Source organism: Drosophila biarmipes, chromosome 2L (genome assembly GCF_025231255.1).
Source record: "Drosophila biarmipes strain raj3 chromosome 2L, RU_DBia_V1.1, whole genome shotgun sequence".
NCBI classification, from domain to species: domain Eukaryota; kingdom Metazoa; phylum Arthropoda; class Insecta; order Diptera; family Drosophilidae; genus Drosophila; species Drosophila biarmipes.
The window spans coordinates 2,427,503-2,445,073 of NC_066612.1; the positions used below are offsets into that span (position 1 = coordinate 2,427,503).

The 17,571-nt window shown below is 42.9% G+C and overlaps 2 protein-coding genes across 7 annotated transcripts; both read left to right on the forward strand.

Moving 5' to 3' along the window:
* The first annotated feature begins 136 nt into the window (after positions 1–136).
* LOC108029307 (gastrula zinc finger protein XlCGF8.2DB) lies at positions 137–16,344 on the forward strand. Of its 6 annotated transcripts, none has more exons than XM_050885386.1 (4): positions 137–219; positions 267–422; positions 492–626; positions 15,404–16,344. In XM_050885386.1, exons 3-4 carry the CDS (start codon positions 501–503, stop codon positions 16,208–16,210), a joined length of 933 nt encoding a protein of 310 aa, XP_050741343.1. In that variant the 5' UTR covers positions 137–219; positions 267–422; positions 492–500; the 3' UTR covers positions 16,211–16,344. The 6 variants fall into 6 exon arrangements, with proteins under 6 accessions (XP_050741343.1, XP_050741344.1, XP_050741341.1 ...); XM_050885387.1 differs by having other exon boundaries at positions 267–406; positions 488–626; XM_050885384.1 differs by having other exon boundaries at positions 488–626; positions 15,404–16,343.
* Positions 16,345–16,746: 402 nt separating this feature from the next.
* On the forward strand, positions 16,747–17,541 carry LOC108029008 (V-type proton ATPase 16 kDa proteolipid subunit c). Its single transcript, XM_017101052.2, has 2 exons — positions 16,747–16,840; positions 16,892–17,541. Exon 2 carries the CDS (start codon positions 16,910–16,912, stop codon positions 17,486–17,488), a length of 579 nt encoding a protein of 192 aa, XP_016956541.1. The 5' UTR covers positions 16,747–16,840; positions 16,892–16,909; the 3' UTR covers positions 17,489–17,541.
* Positions 17,542–17,571: the final 30 nt, after the last annotated feature.

The following is a 17,571-nucleotide window of genomic DNA, read 5'->3' on the forward strand; positions in this document are numbered from 1 at the left end:
AAAACCATATATATTAAGCACCGACTTTTGGAACTATACTGTACATACGTTTTTACTTTTTTTGTATGATTGCAAAGAGCAAATAATTATTTAAAGAACTTTATTTCAAAAAATGAAAACAACAGTTTTTTTTTGCTTCTTGTCATTGCTATAAAAATTCCTTTCCCTTTACAACCTTTATATCATTCCTTGTAACACTCATGTAGAACTGTGAAATATGTAAGTCTTGTCCACGTCGCAGATAGAGCACTCACTTTAATTAACAGGGTCAAGGATAATGGATGGTTTGGGGTCAGCTGCGAAACTTTTCCAGAACTGATTGCACTTGCCTCCGTCTGGCTGTGGTTTAATCATTACGTTTAAATCGGATAGAACCACTGCCCTCACCACAGACAGCACTCGATGGGTACAAGTGTTCCAGCGTACGATTTCATTCGCCTGTGGCGACTCTTTTTTTTGCAACAACATTTTTCATTTTGTTTTATAGCCAGGCTTAACGAATGCTGGACACGGGTCAAGTCGAGCTCGACACACATGGGTCTCTCGCAATTCCACGTACAGATCTCCAACCTCGGACCCCATGCCTCGTCCATCGTCATCGCCATCAACACTTGTCATTGTTGCAGGTGAGCTGCCTGTAACTGATTTCACTGGGCTGATAAAATTTCTGAGCCGGGCAGTCGCTGGCCATTTGCCTGCTTGACAAACGCACTCCTCACGTACGGCTAATTAACGCGCGTTTTAAGGCCTCGCTCCCGTAATCCCCAGTCCTCCTAGCCCCAGCCCCCACTGCGGTATCGCAGCTCCCCATCTGGCTAAGGTAGCTCCTCCTTTGTCCCAAAAGGCACGAGTCGCATTACGAGTGCATTATGGTGAGGGGCTGGCCAGAGTGTCGAACCTACAGATGAAGTGGCGTATGTCTTATAAGTTCAAGTACTGGTAGAATCAATTATTTATCAGGCCTGTTCTGATCTTGATTTTCCAGCAGTTTTGTTCTTTTCAATTGGTCTATGGATCAGTTTTATAGGGGATAAAAACTTTTGGGTATCGTCATATATGTTATAGATATAGTACAATTCAAATATTTATAATAATTACATTTTTTGGCAATCTTTAATTCGTTATTTATTTAAATAATGCACAGTGGGGGACCGAAAACTGGAATTATTCACAGAAATCCCTTTTAAATGATATAAATATATATTTTTTTTAAAGTCAAAGAGTTATAAGTACTTAAGACCAAGAGAAACCTAACAAATGTTGATACTATCTTTGATCAGTTCAGAAAAAAAGATGTACTATCAAATCATACTATTAAATAAGAGTAGTTGCAAGGAGTTGGTTTTCCCATTATTTTCGAACATCGTTTAAAATGTTGATAATTTTTTATTAGTACAGTATTTAGTATCTTAAAAAAGTGTAGTTCCATTTCATGGAATAGAGATTAGGTGGCATTCAAAGCAGTTCAAGAATTTTAAACCCTAGAAAAGTGTTTTTAAATTCCTTTCAACATGAAGTATTTCAAAGTGGACTTTATTTATTGTATTTACGGATATAACAATGCTTGCCAAATAATCCAAGCCCATTTACAATGCGAATTTGCTGAAAACACATATTAAAATAAAACTAAACAAACGAAAAAACCTCAAGAAGAGGTTACCAATCAAAATGTCCGACTTAAAACCAATCTGCGCAACACCCAAACGAGAAGTAACACCGAAATAATGGCACAGAGGCGGTCTGAGGAAAGAGGTAGTTATGTAGGAAACCATAACGAGCTGAAGTTGCTATATGTACTTGTGTTCAGCGGAGATCGCGAAGGTTGGCCAGATGATGATGATGGTGGGGCTGGGGCTGGGGATGGGGATGAAACAGAAAACAGACAACGCTTTATGGGCGATATTACCGTAAGATAATGGTCGAAACAGGCAGAGCCAAGACTTTTTGGGGCGTTGTCGAGAGATACAGGTTGGTGAAATCTCTGGGGACTTGGATGCGGAGTCTGGGTCTCTGGGCACCTGACCCGAAAATGTTTCACATTGCGCGAGTTACAGTTAAACGCCATCTTTTCCATTGAAATGTGGCTGTGGCTTTTTCTGAAGATCTCTTGTTACGGCGAGAAAGCAAGGTGCCGAAGGGCTTGGGGAGCTGGGATCCCCAGTCCCATCCAGTAGCCGGCAATTTGTTTGTCCGAAATGGCTGGTCGGGCCATTAATATGGCCACAAAGACATGGGGAGAAAAGTCGGCGGAGGATGCCCTCGAAATAAAATAAAATGAAACGAAAGAAACGGCCACGCCTCGGGGGCGCAACGGTAAATGGCCCCCAAGACGGGGCTTTGGGGAGTCGCCTCTTTCAACCGACATTTTTGGGTAGTTTAGTCGAGAGTGGCGATTGCCTGACCCATGGTTTATTCACCTGTGCTCATAGCCACCGTGAGGCTAAATTAAAATTTAAATTGCTATAACACTCGCTTGTTGCTGTTCGTTGTTGTTTATCTTAATGAAACTTTTTAAATCACTTTTAAGAGCGTCGGTCGGCTTGTCGGTTTGTCGGTTTTTTCGGTCGCTCGGCGGCGACTATTAAAGCTACCTATAAAGCTCACACTCTCTCGGATCGCTTTGATTTAAATGCATTTAATTTTGAGGCATGTGAAAATTAATTACATTTAATTAGCCTGGCCCTCGTACCGTTCAGTTGCCGTTGCCTGCTTTTAATGGTTTGATAATTTCAATTTTCGTTTAACCAATACTGAAAACACCCGGTAACGTGGAAACTAATAAAACTTTTAACTCCTGCTCATCCAGTAGCTCCGGCTTTATGGCCCCTTCCCAAAAAACACCGAAAAGTAGAGAGTAGAACGATCTTGAGTTTGCATTTGGGAAGGTCGCACGACTCTTTAATTGAATTTCAAACGAAATGTACTTCGGCATCGGCGGGTCGGTTTCTTTTTCATAGCTCACCGAGTTAAACGGAAGCAATGTTCTATTTTGTTTCTGTTTTATAAGTATTTAAATCCCAGTTCACCGCAAACCAATCTGCGAGACTGCGTTTTAATTTGTATCCAACTCAATTAAGGTCAAGACCTAGGGTGGCAGACTTCCCAATCTAGACCAAGGAAATCTGCTTCCAGGAGAATCTGAGAAAAAGGTAAAGGTATTTATTTGGGCATGTCAATCAAGAAATTTCTATTACCTTCGATTGGGGTTGGTACTATCATTGATCTTTAAAATTGTCTAGATCTTTAAAATTAGTCTAGATCTTATAATTTAAACTAAATCTCCATTTCCTCTAATACTACTTTAACTAGAGACTTGTATATCCTAAGATTCTTAAGGAATGCATTTATAAAACTTAATAAATGGTATAGAGTCTATCCTTTATTTTGGAAGATCATGCCCAAGATTCTTTCATTAGTAGTATAAAAACGAATTCTCCTTTCGTATAACACTATTTTCGGATCTTGAATAACACAAAAGTAACATGAAAGTAAACAAAGTTCTTTCCATTAGCTCAGTTTAAAGAGCCAAGCTGTATATTACTGTGCTTAAAAAACTATAAAGTCGTTTCGTTCATTATAATGTTCTATTAGAACTCTCCATAAATTCGCCACTCAGACACCTGTCATTCGCCATAAAGAGACGATTCTATTCTGAACGAGCCATGTGACACACAGAAAAGCTCGCCCCTAGGGTTAATGTCTATCATCTGACTTTTGCCGAATGACAATTACTTTTTGTACTCGAACCACTCGAAATGGAACTTGTTTGAGTGGAGGAGCCAACACCAAGAATGCTTTGATGTGTAATTAAAGTAAATTTAATTAAACAGCAAGCGGTGAACAGTAAGTGCCAGTCCAGTGCCTCCTAGATCTCATCTAGTGACAATATTTATGGCACAGTTTGGCATTCGTATAGCCAAAACGTGGTCCATCCAACCGGAGGGGACTAGATTTTTGAGATCGCCAGGAGCGCCAAGATCTCTTCATTTGCGGCACGCTGAAAACTGTCAACAATTTTGATGAAAATAATTGGCCAGCAGCTGTGGGCGAGGACGGCTCCAACTATGGGCTACTGGGGGCGATAAAATGCGTACGTGTTCATAAATATTGTCAATTAGCGAGGGGCCAGCGATCGATGATGGGCAGAAGATGTAGCAGAACCGCAAGGAGCCGGAGACAGGGCTAATTGCGAGCAGCAAAACCGCAAAACTGGAAACAAGTTACGCAACAATCATCAATGGGGATTGAGTTACATTTACGATCGCTGAGTTGGAGCTGGAGTGGCGGCGGCCGGGTTGATTGATCAAACGGTGACAATATGGCACTTACGGGTGCAATCAAAACGAGGATGGATCGGACCGATGCGCCCGCAATACGCGATCGAGGGATCTCTGAGAGGCCACAGCTCCCAGCTCCCAGCCCCATCCCCATCCTCATGCTCATCCGATCATTATTTTATAAAGCGTGCTGACTGCATAGCAAAGCGTGGCCATTGCCCGAATGCCGCCTGATTAGCCCCCGGCTAGGAGGCTATGGCTCCCAATTGGTTTTTAGCTCCGATTGATGGGCACCTCGGGCTGCCACACATAACATTCCTCCCCCCGGACATTTTCGGTCTCGGCAGTTAATCCTTGAGTTAATTAAATTAATTAAACGTTGCGATTGCTGCTTGGGGATTTGAATGGCGCTAGGGAGCTCACAGGGTCGGTGGGTAAATTATTGGTATGGGAGTGCATAAAACTGAATGGAGTGTTTCCTAATTTATTGGGTCACAATGAAACAGGAAAAAAGTTAAGAGATATAAGGAAGACCCTTTGATATGTAGGTCAGTAGTAATGGGAGTTGAGCTGCTGGAATATGGGAAAATATTTCTAGGTTTTAGTTTTTTAGAACCGATCTTTTTATAATATAAGGTACTTTTTGGTTATATTGATAGATCATATAATAGAAACCAAAAGAAAATATGCCGAACATTAACATTTCTGAAAGCCAGCCCCATAAATGCACCCCACCTGGGGGACGGCTTTAGTTCCGGCTACTCAGGCGGCAAAAACGTATTAAATAACTAAGTCAAATAACAGAACCATAAAAGAGACCCGAAGACAACCGCTTCTGAGAGCTGAAGATGGGTGTTAATCAATTATACGTCACTGGAAGTTCGGAATTCGAAGCTCGGAGCCTGCGACAATGGCCCAGCTTTGTGCCCAAACAGACCGTGGCTGTGTTTTTGCCCAGAGAAACGGTAGCTTTTCGATCAAATGAAATATTGCTACACAATATTCGAAGATATGCTGTGCTTTTTTAATTTTATGGGCTGCTAATGAAAACGTCGATTGCATTGTTCGGCCAAGAGAGGGCCGTAAAACATGAATAAATAAATTTGAGACTCGTGACATTTGTAAAATATTTTAGCGGCCCCATAAACCCAATTTCACAGCTACTAGTGCGAGCACACTGGGACCACCATCGACCTGGGAAAAGAGATATATATTCGTGACGATGAGTGCCGGTTAATTGCGGCACAGGCCCGAAGATCGAAGAATGAGGCAGGACTGCGATTTTGCAGAGGCCTTTTGTCGGTTCCGCATTTTCTGAGCCAGGCGCCCGCTGATTGACGGCGAAAATGTAACCGTCACTGGCTACATATGAGCAGCAGCGACTTGAAGAAACTGACTGACAGACAGATCTCGGCTCCTCCGGATGTGGAGCCGTGAGGATGTTGACGTTTAACTGTGTCGCTAATTGGGCGGTTTCAGCTGGCTTTTTGTTGGTCCGCTCCCCTCGTGCCAGTCGTCCGCCTCCCCAACCTTTTGACAAATGACAATCAGCCGTGAGACGCCGTCCACATCCACGTCCGCCAGACAGAGGCTGACTTCCTCTGGAGGTTCGCGGAGCCTGCTCCAGCGGTTCAATAGGAATGTAGGTCGCATTAAACAGCACTAATTAATGTCGAAACGCTGGGCTCATAGCATTAGCTGTTTCAGCTCATTAAAATGGCTAAGTAAATGTGTTTTATTGGAAAAATGACGGCTTCTAACGGGGCAAGACATATATCAAATATTCGGAATGTTTAAAAGTAATAAATATTTTTCCAGTTTTATAAATTCCCTCTATGCATTGCTTAAAAAATCATCTTAACAAAAAAATGAATATCTTTCTTAAGATTCCAAGTCCTGACAAAGGATGCTATTAGTGATAGCTTAAAAAACGATGAGTCCTAACTTGATAGCGTAAAGAAATTTGCCCAAATTAGTTATTTTTAAGGGTTATTTTTAAGTCTACTTAGCAGCTTTCAAAACAATGTGTATAAGTAACTATGTCCCCCAACTTACTGGAGGAATCCTCTCCCTTCACTTATGAACTACTTACCTAACTTATTCATGCGAACTTCTACAAAGAATTTGCGACAGCATATTTCGCTAAGCGGTTTCCAGAAATAACCAAAAGCAAAAACCTTTTCCTTTCATCAGGCTGTGGCCTCCTCTGAACCCGGCTCTCTTATGATTGACATGAAAATGCCTAAAGTTTACCTTAAAACAATGATAGAAATGTGGACTAGATGCCTGCGCCCGACGCCAGAGTCACTTTTGCTCGGAGACCTGGTCTTCGTCTGGGGTCTATAACCCAGAGTTATCCAGCACCTGCTGTTGTGCTGTCCCCCGTCTGGTTCATTACACGAAATCTCGGCTTCTGGCTAAAACATTTCTTAATAAATATTATAAAATGGAAGCTGTCGGTGGCGGTAAGAAAAAAAAACACCTTACAGCAAAAATCGTTTACAAGAAAAGCAATTAAACAAAAAAGACAATGCGCTGACTGAGAAACGCAGCTAAAGACCCTAAAAAATGTCAACTGTCTTTGTTTTTTATGCCGCTTTTCGAAGCTGCTGTCGTCTGTGATTCCAAGTCGGATTCGGATCCAATCCCCGTGCAAGCTGGCATCCATGGGCTACACAGACCGAAACCGAGCTGGAGTGGCCTCCTGGCCAGGCGGTCCAGGCCTGTCATAAAACAATTAAGTTTAATTTTGTCACCGTGCCCGGGCCTGGGCCCCAAGTAGCACCCATATCCCGGTCTCGGCCGCAGTCTCTGGCAATTAACGCATGTTTCATAGTTGTTATTGCCGCTGTGGCCCAGGTAATTGTGCACCTGTTGCCGCCTTTTGTTACAGGCGAAGGGGTGGAGGGACCACTTCTAAACAGTCCACTACTATGATTTTCATTGAGAATTGCTCCTTTGTAATGGTGTATAAAGCCATAAAGCACCACAAAATAGTATACTTGACTAGTCTTTATTACAATCGATTTAATTTGATATCCTAACATTTCATTAATTGTTTTCATTCATAACAATGTAGTCAGGGATTACGAAAACGACGAAAAAAGCACAAATTTCTAGATCTATTTTAATAAAATTTAAATAATGATATTTTTTTTACTTAAATATCTACTAAGATTCCATTTCTATTCTAAAAATAGAAAAAAAAACCTGTAAACTATCTTTTATACCATTTATAACAATATAATTGCTTAGCAACATAAGAACAGCGCATTTTTATCATGTAAATAATTAGTAAAGCTTCTTTTATAATTCCTTAATAAAAATTTATTTTAAAAACTCAGGAAATTTAAAAGATGCCTTGGTTTGTGCTGACATTTAACATAGTAGAGCCGGGGATTGCCTAGATCTTCCTTTCCCCAGGGGAAAGACTTCCTAACCATAGCTCGGTGCAACTGCGGCCACCTATTAACTTTTTACGATCCTTTTTAGTTGGGTGTTTTTTATCATTTGTTGATAATAATTATGGTCATTTGTGATAATTGTGGGCTATTGTGTCATGTCTCGCAGGAGCCGGAGTTTTATTTCTCTTTTTTCGTCTGTCTTGACGCGCACTTAGTAATAATTGTCATTAAGATAATTAGTTGACTGGTGCGGAATGCCGCTGGCCCCTGGTCTTTGGAGGAGTTTTCAGTTTATTAAATGAAAAGCTATGACGAAACACGGAGGCAGTGGCGATCCACAGATTTACGATGCCAGATTAGAGAGCGTTTAGCCTGAGAAAGTGAAAATCCTTTTCGGAAAAGGTCGTAAAACGCGGGCCACCGGCATACCCGCAGATCGTAAAAGTGGCAGCAACGATTTGATAATACCCCTTTAATTGTGTGAAAATTGGGGAAATTATGAAACAGATCATCACTCTTCTTCAAGATTCATTCCGAGAACCGCCAAATGGAGGGGACAACCGAGAGAGAGGCAAGACAACTTCCTGATGGATGGCGATTCGAAAGCCATAAATCGCGATTGAAGTGCTCGTTCATCTTATCGCGATTGAGCCGAGCACCACCCAAATAGTTTCCACAAAGAACTCTCATAATTAAATTATGCAAATCTCGCACTCTCCGTTCGTCGGCGCCATCAAAGACGGCCATAAACCACCAAAATCGAGTGAGGTCCAAAAATATAGTTTGCTTTTTTGGCAGCTAGTGGCTTTGACTGACTTTGGGCGTATTCCTTTCAGCAGATATGGCAGCTATAGAGACTTGTTAGCCTGTCACATCGTTAAAGGTTTGATTGATTTTGCTCACCTGGGCGGTCGCCACGAGATCTTAATGAGTAAATAATGTAGCGCATTTAAATGTGTGGCGGGACCACTGAGGTTTATTGCCAAAAATTGTTTGCTTTGTTTTTGAAAAGGCTGCACTGAAAGAAATCGCGTAGGGGCCAATGATTATTTAATATTAAATTTAATTTGAAATATATATGATCTATTGCCTTTATGAGCGACAGATGGACTTGAAAAATACAGAATCTATCAGTATTTCGATCATTTAAATAGCTAGTCTTATAAGAAGGAACCTTTTTCTTTTTCAGCTATTTTATAAAACAATTAAAATATTTCAAAGAAAATTAAATGCACTATTTAATGGTATATTTTGTGTCACAAAATTTAAAAAATTACAAAAAAAATTCTATATCTTTTTTTATTCTTCTAGTTTATAAACTAGTTTCTTAACATGTTAATGTTAAAGAGAAATGTAATGCACTTTTTTGGCAATATTTTTTGGGTCTTTAAAGATCAACCTGGTTATGCTCCTTTTCCAGTGCCTTTCCTAGCTTAATCTATCCTCAAATTTGTATTAAATCGTTCAATTTCGAACACACGGGCAACAACAACGGCAGCCACAGACAACACAGCAAACAACCTGTTCGCGTTGGCGACAACTTTGCATTCCCCCTGACGAGGAGTCATTTATTGCCCGTTGGGTTCGGTTTTGGATTTGGTCTGGGTTGTTGTTCCTCTGAAAGATTTATCACTATGCTCCACACAATTTCTCAATAAGCAGATCGGTCGGCGCTCTCGCTCGCACCCCAATCGCCATCCCGCTCGCCCATGGGATTCCAATGAAATGTGTTTTCGAATAAAAATGGTCCATGCGATGCGATCGAATTTAAATTGAAAAATTTGATTTTAATTCTTGCATTTGAAATGTGTTTTCATTAACATAATTAACGTCCGATTAAATGTTTAGTGTCGCCCCCTCTCGCTTTCCGCCCCAGGCTCCCTCTATAAGGTCTACTAGTTTGTTTTTCGGCTGAATTGGTGTAAAAATAAAATAAATTACACTTTAAGAGCAAGGAAAGTTCCCTTTGAAGACGTTGACAGCTATTCGTCAGTCCATTAAACTTGGGTTTTTCAGGTGGGTTCGTGTTTTTAGGATGCACTAAAAGTCAAACGATCTCGGGCGTGTTCGTTTCCTCACTTTCGAGTGTCTTTCGATCTGGGGGGTCCGTTGGGGGGCACTCAAGATGTTGAACGGGGTCGAGGGGCCGCCCCCCTGATTTATGCTTGTGGCTCATTTATATTGAAATTTGATATATTCGAGCGCACGCGGTTCATTTTGCAAAAGCCGCCGTCCCCACTTGGTATTTTATATTCGAATTAATTGAAATGATTGTGATCTACAACATCGCATTCGTGTATATAGTGAGCCACTCGGATCTGTTTATATATAGGCGTGCATATATAATTCATGAGCCTCAGCGCTCCTTTGTCTCTGTCTCGTTTTCAGCGAACTTTTATTCCGTCCATATAAATTATATCTGGGCTAGACAAGAGTGTAACACCTCCTAAACGCTGTTGTTAGGGCTTGAGTTAGGTTTTATTGCCGAGGCCTGACAAATACATAAATGTTGTAGGGCGTTTAGCTCATTTTAGGGTCTTTGGAGGTGGGAGTCGTCATAGAATTGGCAGTCCGATTTTGACATATCTTTGGGACTTGAAAGAAGCCGATAAAGCGAAATATTTATTAGAGATTTCTCTGTTAGGCTTAGGCTTTCATTAGCCGTTAGAAATAGATATATTATACTTAATATTTGTACTTCCCGTGTGTTTGGATTTTTATTTTGAAACAAAAACTTTGAAATTGTATTTTGCACCTTATTTTCACCTTGAGAAATCCGCAACCCCAAAAAGGTCGTTCAATCTTAGTGCCAAAATGCTGGGCCCACCATCGCTGGAAACAAACTTGGCAAATCAACACATTTGTCAAGCTACACATAACCAGGCGCTGCGGAGAGGGTCTGCGGATCCAAAGAACCCAGAGGAAAAAGAACAAAAGTCGAACCCACCAAGGCAATTAAACGGAATCCGAAAGGAGGAGAGCCCAGGGGGAAATCCACCGGCAATGTTGATCACCCGCTGACAGAAAATCACTTGGCAACGCGGCTGATCATTAACCGATAACACATGACATTAAAGAGGCCCACAAAGAAGTTTTAAACGCACACAAAATAAGATAAATGCCGACCACCCCAAGCCCCAGCGAGGAGATTGCCCAGCCGACCAGCCGAACTCAGAGTCCCCACAACAACGAGCGGAAAATTAATAGTGTGAACCAAGAAGAAGGACCGGGAACGGGGGATCGTCTTGAGATCTGGGCATCTGAGATAGGTATCAGCTTACATTGGAGCCGGCCCCATAAGACGACGGCAGTAGTGAGGAGTTGGGAATTTGTCAAAGTGTCAACGGGTGAAACAGTTTTGGAGCGGCTGGAGCTTCGTTGGGATTTTCGTTTGGCTTGGACTGGGGAACTTCGCATGGGGCAACCACGTAGCTTTTGTAAAACAAACCATTAGCAGCTAATAAACATTAGTCATGCGACAAAGCAACAGTCTCTCCTGGAGACTGGAGTTCGGAGTTTGAGCTCGGAGTCCGGAGAGGCCCGATGATTTAGTGAGTGTAATTAAAACTTAAGTTTCCTTCGCTTCGCATATGTAAATAATCTGGCGGAATTCCACGAAACGCCAGCCGAGCCCAAAAACGAAATACGAAAAAAGAGTTTTTCAACTAAGGTTGAACAAGTTTGGTGGTGTCCCTCATATATATAATTATAATGAATCGCCTGTTTAATCGAAATTTATGCGGATGGTGGACAACCGAAGCGAGCAGCGCGTGTTGACAGTCAAACCATTATCAATCACTGGGCCAGAGGATTCTTGGGCAGTTGGCCACTGTTCTTGGGGCTCTGTAAGGTGGCCACCGCACGATAAGATCGTTTTGTAAGTGATCGCGGACAAATCGTGTACAAGATTGTGCCCTGGGGACCATTAGAAACTCTATTCGGTAATTGGCAATTAGGAGCAACCCTCATCCTGGTGAGTCAGCAGAGCAGCTCCATTTTACCATGCCCATGTAGCTGTAAAAGAATACCACTTCATTTGTTTCGAGAGCTCCTCTGAGTTCTGGCTGTGTGTCACCATCTTTCGAACCACCTCTGCGGATCCTCGGAGTCCTCGGCTGGATCGCTTGTTATTTATGATCCTTTCGGCCAATCACAAATCACCGGGGCTCGAGCATTTTGTTTTGCACATTTTTATAGTCGCTACTGATGCTATGCAAGTCGAAAAAGTTGGCCTGGTCTGAGTTGCAATGGGGCTGGATTTAATGGGCCGGGTTTAAAGGAAGGGGTTTCAAGTATTGAATGACGCTGGACTGCAAGGAATACTATTTATAGGTCTTGAGAAGCTATTGAAGTCTAAACTTAACCAAATATAAGAACAATTGTTACTCAATTATACCTCTTAGTTGACATCTAATCTAACATACCTTTTGGTTTCTTTTCGAAGAACGTTACTTCAGAAAATCTCTTAAAGAAATCTATTATTAATAATCAACGATTAATAAATAAACACAAAATGATTGATAAAATAATCCGTACTTGGAAGACCCAAGAATATAACATAATAGATCTTCAAGTAATGTAGGATTTGATAGAGGACTTCTTCTTCGCTTTAACAGCCCTACTAAAAACCGTTTTTAATATCCCTAAGAAAAAGACCTGACATCCTGCTTCCCGGTTTGGCCATGCCAAGCGGTTATGTCATCTTATCTTTAGACCATAGCTTCAGCTCCTTCCCACACTCACACAAAGCCCAGAGACACACTGCCGTGACGCGACGAGTCACCTCGAAAGATGATCGCTGCGCATGCGCATAACCGTAAGATTCACACATGCCTGGGAAACGGAATCGGGCGAGGACGTGGACGTGGATCTGCGCTGGATGCGGACGAGGAACAAGGGAAATACATTTTGAAAATTTAACGATGCGCACATTTTATTACGGCAATTAATTACAAAAACAACGCGGCCAAAACGAAATCTTAGTCACTTTATCAGGAGAGGCCCGGAGAACGGCAGAAGAAAGAGCGAGGAGCGGGGTGCAAGAGAGATCCCAGCGATCCGAGGGCTGCGATAAGGCTTATGATAGATGTGACTAGTAGAGCGCTACTACCAAATGGTTCTGGGCCTGCAGATTGCAGCTCCGCTCGTAATTGGAGGCGCGACAGTTTGTCTCCAGCAGTCAAACCTGGTTAGTTGGAGAGCCCAGGTCTCCGGGAGAGCGAGCGAGAGATCGGCGGAAACCTGTTTCTCGACCAATTAAATTCGAGAGCGGGAGCGCAAGCCTGGCTTTAGGCCCGGCCAGAAGACGATGACGGCCCACAGCAGCCGTGAGTCCAAGACATTTCGAGTTCCGACGCGTAACGCGACAGTTCCCCTGCGAAGCCTCTCCGTAGACAACGAAAACACCCATCCAAATCGGTGCCCCCCAGCGGTCTATGAGTGACACTTCGGCGCGTAGAAGAATGGGTTTCAAGCACGCCATGCTGCAGCGCAGTTACGACCTGTCGCCCTCGCCGGCACGCACTTCGCCCACCCACAATGGAGCCCAGAACCTGGCAGCTGGCCCCCAAATGCCACCCGTTCAGGTCACCGACTTTAGCATTAGTAAGATCCTGGGAAAGGACCGCAAGCCAGCTCAGGATACGAGCACGAGCATACTGGATCTCTCCAAGAGCAGCAGTCTTAGCCTTAGGAGTCCTCCAACTGGAGGAAGTGGAACTGCACCTGGAACTGGGTTAGCAATGTCAGCTCCCTATGGAGGCTACTCCATGCTGCCCCCCGATCTGGTGGCCATGGCCAACGCCACCAAGTTCTATGCCCAGTTCTTCCCGCATCTACTGCCCGCCTATGCGGCTGCTGCAGCGGCTGCAGGATTGAGTACACCACCCACTTCGCCCTATCCACAGCATCATCACCCTCAGCAGACTCTACCGAGCCAGCAGAAGCGCTTCTTTGCCCCCTATGTGATCAATGCACAGGCTCAGGCGCCCCAGCAGCCCCTCATCCGGCCAAAGAGCACCGCCTGCACTCGACCAGACTGCCTGGAGTGCCTGGACTACTACCAGAGATTGCAGGCCGGAGGTGGCTACAAGCAGGCCACGCCCCTAATCTCGCCCGCCGCCTCCTCCGTCAGCAGCTCCAGTGGTTCCGTGCGTCCCGTCAGGGATCTGATCATGAGTGCCGCCGGAGGAGCCGCCGCCGCCACAAGCATCTCACTGACCACCGTGACCAATCTGAGCCTCAGCTCGGTTCAGACTTCAGCCGTCGGGTTGATGCCCAAAATGGCCGGCGGAGGACTGGTCAGCACAGCCGTCGGCAGTGGTAATGGAATCGGAGGCGTTGCTGGCTACAATCCAACTTCCCCCGAGGAGATCAGCTACAAGTGCAGGATTTGCGAGAAGGTCTTCGGATGCTCTGAAACTTTGCAGGTGAGATTTAAATACTAACTATTTTTTTTAACCAAAATAGTATAAAGGACTTTTAATTAAAAATACTATGTTTTGGATTCAGTTCTATAGCATATTCACTACATGTGGGTACAAATATTAAAGTAAATATAAAAGTAGGTTTGAAACATAAAAATAATTTCTAAGGCGTCGAAGGAATTTCTAAAATATTCTCATTACTGTCATAAGTTTTGGAAAAATACTTTGTATCTTTACAAGCCAAGATACATTTTTGCAGGCTTTTAAATTAAAAATTAAATTCCCTCTCAAGTACTAACACTGAAGGCTTTTGTAGCTACAGCAAAGACAAATGTGTTTTTTCCAATATTTATAACAACGTGAAACGAGATTATGGAAACATTTAATGTATTACTGCCGATCTAAATTGCTTACACCAATTTAGGTATTATTAATGCTCTTGCTGTTAAACATTTAAAAATCGAATTCCTTTCAAGACAAAATGTATTTCAAGAACAGCATTAACCTTTCATATAGCCATACATCAAATGAAATATCGTTCACCCAGTCCTCAAAGTCAAGAGGCTTCGAGATCCTCCCAAAACGGGTTTGTTGGCCAACCGAGATACCACCTGGAGTGGGGCGGGGCTTGAGAAAGGGAGAAACAGAGATCGCTGGGAGGGCGGAGCTCCCAAGAGAAAGGTTTTATATTCGAGTTGAGTGGTGAAGAGAGCAGCGGAGAATCGGGGCCTTATGCAAATCAAACCTCCAAAGCGATCCGTTCAAAATGGAGTCGGCCGAAAACAGAAGCGCGGCTTTAAACTGGTTTTACGCATGGGTGCAGCTACCAGATACGTTAGACAGAGAGGCTCGGGCAAGCGAGAGGCATTCACAAAATGGCCACGGAGAGAAAAAACAATCAAAAATGCTCTAAAAATGTGTTTTAATGTATATTTAAATTGCTGAAATACTTTACTAGCCCTAAGGATAACTCTAAAAAGTATAAAACTTAAGTAAAAACTTTTATCCAATTCAAACGTTAGTATTTTATTTTCTTATAACTTTACCCATTTTGCTCAGTAAATTTCACATTATTTATTTAATAACTGAATACCTTTTTGAAAAACAATTCTTAAATTTTTTTAAAATAAATTAATTGTAACTGAAACTTCAGTCTATTTCAAAAGACATTTTTTTTTTGTATTCCGACTAAAAAATATATTGGTATCTCAAAAATAAACGTTGATCTTAGATTTATTATAATCCGAATATTCAAATTAAAAAAATTAATTTGTATTATTTTTGCTCCCATTTCCAGGCTCACGAAAAGACGCATAAGTCCCCGCGTTACGAGTGTGCGGATTGCGGCAAGGGCTTCTCGCAGCTGCGGAACTACAAGTACCACCTGTCCGTCCACCGGGGAACCAAGGAGTTCGCGGCCGAGTGTCCCGAGTGCGGCAAGACGTTCAACGACAAGGGATACCTCAGTAGCCACCTCAAGATCCACCGGAATCGCAAGGAGTACGAGTGTCCGTACTGCCCCAAGTCCTTCAACCAGCGAGTGGCCTTCAATATGCACGTGCGGATTCACACGGGAGTAAAACCGCACAAGTGCAACGAATGCGGAAAGCGGTTTTCCAGGAAAATGCTCCTGAAACAGCACATGAGGACCCACAGTGGCGAGAAACCCTACCAATGCTCGGTGTGCGGCAAGTCCTTTGCCGATCGCAGCAACATGACCCTGCACCATCGCCTCCACTCGGGAATCAAGCCCTTCAGCTGCCCCCTGTGCCCCAAGGCCTTCACCAAGAAGCACCACCTGAAGACCCACCTGAACTACCACACGGGATGCAAGCCCTACGTCTGCCCCCATCCCAACTGCAATCAGGCCTTCACCCAGTCGAGCAACATGCGAACCCATGCCAAAAAGTGCCAGTACCGTCCGCTGGATGGAGTCACCTCCTCCGCACCTCCTGCTCCTGGAAAGGGTCCCCAACCGGTGCCACCATCCACCCTGGCTCTGGCCATGGCTCCGAGCTTTGCGATGCCTCCGCCTCCTTTGCCAGCCGGACCTTCTCAGCCGCCCACTCAGCAAACCCTGCTCAGCAACCTCAGGACATTCTGAACCGAAGGATCTTCAGTGTAACCCCAAGCAGTATCTACCAAATTGTAGCACTTACCAAGCATAGTTCTTCCATTGTTGTTATTCAGTTTAGGTTTAGTGTCAATAAAAGTGTTAGTAAAGAAAACATGTTTAAGTATTAAAAACTGTGCAAACAGCTTTGTCGCAGACTGTAAGAACTATAAAAAAATATATTTTTTACTTAAAAAAAATTGTTATACACAAATTTATTAAAAAAAAATTATATGTCTATCAACTTCTGTGACACTATAAAAATTCTTTTTTTAAATAACTAGAAATTTAAATTTTCATCGCAAACCCGAAATTGTTAAATATTTTAAAAGTGAATCTTGCCTTAACATTTAAATAGTAAAAATTTAAGAATTTTAAAAATAAGTAAATAAATGTATTAAAATACAAATTAAACCTTTTGAATTGGAATTATATTTTTTCTTTGTTTCAGATTTGTCGACCTAAAAACATTTATAATCTACTGAAGCAGTGAAATATTTGTATTTTATTTGAAAAAACAATCTAGTATTCAATTCAGTTTTACTACTGTCAGACTTTAGGCTTTACATTTAAAAGTAAAACAACAGTTTAAGCACTATATAGAAGAGCGATCTCATTGAAGTAAATATAAAGATTTTATTTTTAAAATAATTGCAAAACTTTCTTTTTAAGTTCGTTCCTAGCAGCAAAATGGAAGGTGTTCCTTCAACGAAGAATGGAACGGGTGCCCTAGACGTGATGGGGCTCATCGAAGGCTTGCAGCTGAGGGAATCAAGCGAGTTACCTTCGACCCTGGATCGCAATCCACCATACGCGCCATTCTATGGGGTGATGGGCGTCGTTTTCTCCAGTGTGCTGACCTCCGCTGGAGCCGCTTATGGAACTGCTGTTTCCGGAAGCGGAATCGCAGCCACAGCCGTAATGCGCCCGGAACTGGTGATGAAGTCGATTATTCCGGTGATTATGGCGGGAATCATAGCCATCTACGGCCTGGTGGTGTCCGTGCTGCTCTCTGGCGAGCTGGGACCTTCTCTCAAGTACTCGCTGCCCAATGGATATGTTCACCTGGCCGCCGGGTTGTCCGTGGGATTCGCCGGACTGGCTGCCGGATATGCCGTGGGCGAGGTGGGCGACGTTGGGGTGCGACACATCGCCCAGCAGCCACGCCTCTTCATCGGCATGATTCTGATCCTGATCTTCGCCGAGGTTCTGGGGCTCTACGGCCTGATCATCGGCATATATTTGTACACGGTGAACATCAAGGAGTAAATAAATGTCTCATTTCCAATTTAAAATAAAGTATGAACAGAAAATAGAAAAGATTTGTAAGTTTTTAGATGCTTGAAAATAGT

Excerpts from the sequence above, each read along its gene's own strand:
- LOC108029008 (XM_017101052.2), top strand. The coding sequence starts at position 16,910 with ATGGAAGGTGTTCCTTCAACGAAGAATGGAACGGGTGCCCTAGACGTG.
- LOC108029307 (XM_050885382.1), top strand. The coding sequence starts at position 13,117 with ATGAGTGACACTTCGGCGCGTAGAAGAATGGGTTTCAAGCACGCCATG. Across the intron at positions 14,110-15,403 it reads GATGCTCTGAAACTTTGCAG|GCTCACGAAAAGACGCATAA; the intron begins GTGAGATTTAAA and ends TCCCATTTCCAG.